The 1,452-nt window shown below is 46.2% G+C and overlaps 1 protein-coding gene across 1 annotated transcript; it reads right to left on the minus strand.

The window, feature by feature from the left end:
• Positions 1-408: 408 nt before the first annotated feature.
• Positions 409-732, minus strand: Sertm1 (serine rich and transmembrane domain containing 1). The gene has a single exon (XM_050120184.1). It carries the CDS (start codon positions 730-732, stop codon positions 409-411), a length of 324 nt encoding a protein of 107 aa, XP_049976141.1.
• Between the last annotated feature and the right edge of the window lie 720 nt (positions 733-1,452).

Raw genomic sequence — 1,452 nt, forward strand, 5'->3', positions numbered from 1 at the left:
TCTCATCTCTTATATATCATCTCTGCCTTATCTTTTAAATACAGAAAATATTAGCCTTCTTGTTTTGTTCCATTTCTGCTGGCTTAGTTAGTCTCAGGGCTTTGGAAGAGCCTCTACCCAGCATCCCCAGCAGTCCACTCAGCTGAGTCTGTGGTGTCCAACACAGTGCTGACCAGCCTCCGGGCTGGCCAAGAACTTTGGGCGGAATCCCACACCTCAACGTTTACGTACATTTCTGTCAGCATTGGCTCCTCCTCTCACAAACAGAACGCATCCTGAGCAGAAGAGAAAGAAAACATGAAAGCGGGAAACACAGCTACCAGAGTGATCATTTCTTTCATGCAGCAGCAGCTCCTTCTGCCTGGAGAAACCAAAGCCATGATCGCTTGGCCTGTCCTCCCATTTCCTTCATGATGAGAGGTTTGAAAACGTAGACCTCTGAGAGGAGATGCTACAGACTTCCAAATTGGTGAAAGAGCTCCCAGCATCACTTGGGTACTCCGGGTAGGAGGAACTGGAGGAGATGATGTTTTTCAGCCTCTGGAGAGCAATGATCAGCAGCAGAAGCAGGAAGGCGAGGAGGCTGAGGAATATGGACACATAGATGTAGACGTTGGACAGGTGGCCCGAGGACGGGTCTACCGATGTAGACAGCGACGTGGGAAACAGCTCCAGAAAGGTTCCGTTCTCCACACTCCCTGCAAATGCAGAGGAAGGGTCAGCCCCAGACATCTCTACAAGCAGGGGAGGCAGGCGTGAGTAGGTGCACTCGAAAGTTTCACACTGGGCTCAGGATCGATGGCCCTGGCATTGCTTTTTCATGATGATAGCAGCAGAGATCGCAGGCCGGAACATCAGCTCAGTGAAACGTCGTGGTCCTTAAACAAAGGCAGCATTGGGATCAGCTGTCCGCAGAGACTGTAGAAGTAACAAAGGCACAGCTCAGTGCACGTGTCAGGAGATAACACATCTGTCATCGAGTCTTTTAGTTTTTCTTTCAGTGAGGCTTAATTATGAAACCCACCAGGGAGGGGAAAGAATGAAACAATTCCCCGAGAGACAAGCAATGTTTATGTCTTTTTTATTATAAAAGAGCTGTAAAATGAACTTCAATTTTCCCTTCACAGGATCCTAGATGCCAGGTTTCTCCAAGGTACTTAAAAGAAAGTAAAAAGAAAAATATACATCTGATGTCTTCCATTGTGATTCTACTCGATACTCCAAGTGGATGCTCTGAGATGGGAACCAAAGTTCAGATCCAAAACTCCCTCCTCTATAAAAATCAACCCCACACAGGCTACACCCAGCCCACTCCTGACAAACACAGGACCCAAGGTGTTCTTTTTGTTTAACATTTTGATTTCTTAATAAAACTTCCTTGCCATGCGATTAGGGGTCATTCTTATGTGATTCTCTTTCTTGACAGATTTTTTTTTTTGAATTTTTTCGAGA

Source organism: Alexandromys fortis, unplaced genomic scaffold, assembly GCF_014885135.2.
Source record: "Alexandromys fortis isolate MF-2015 unplaced genomic scaffold, M_Fortis_MF-2015_v1.1 scaffold_172, whole genome shotgun sequence".
In the NCBI taxonomy this organism is placed as follows: Eukaryota; Metazoa; Chordata; class Mammalia; order Rodentia; family Cricetidae; genus Alexandromys; species Alexandromys fortis.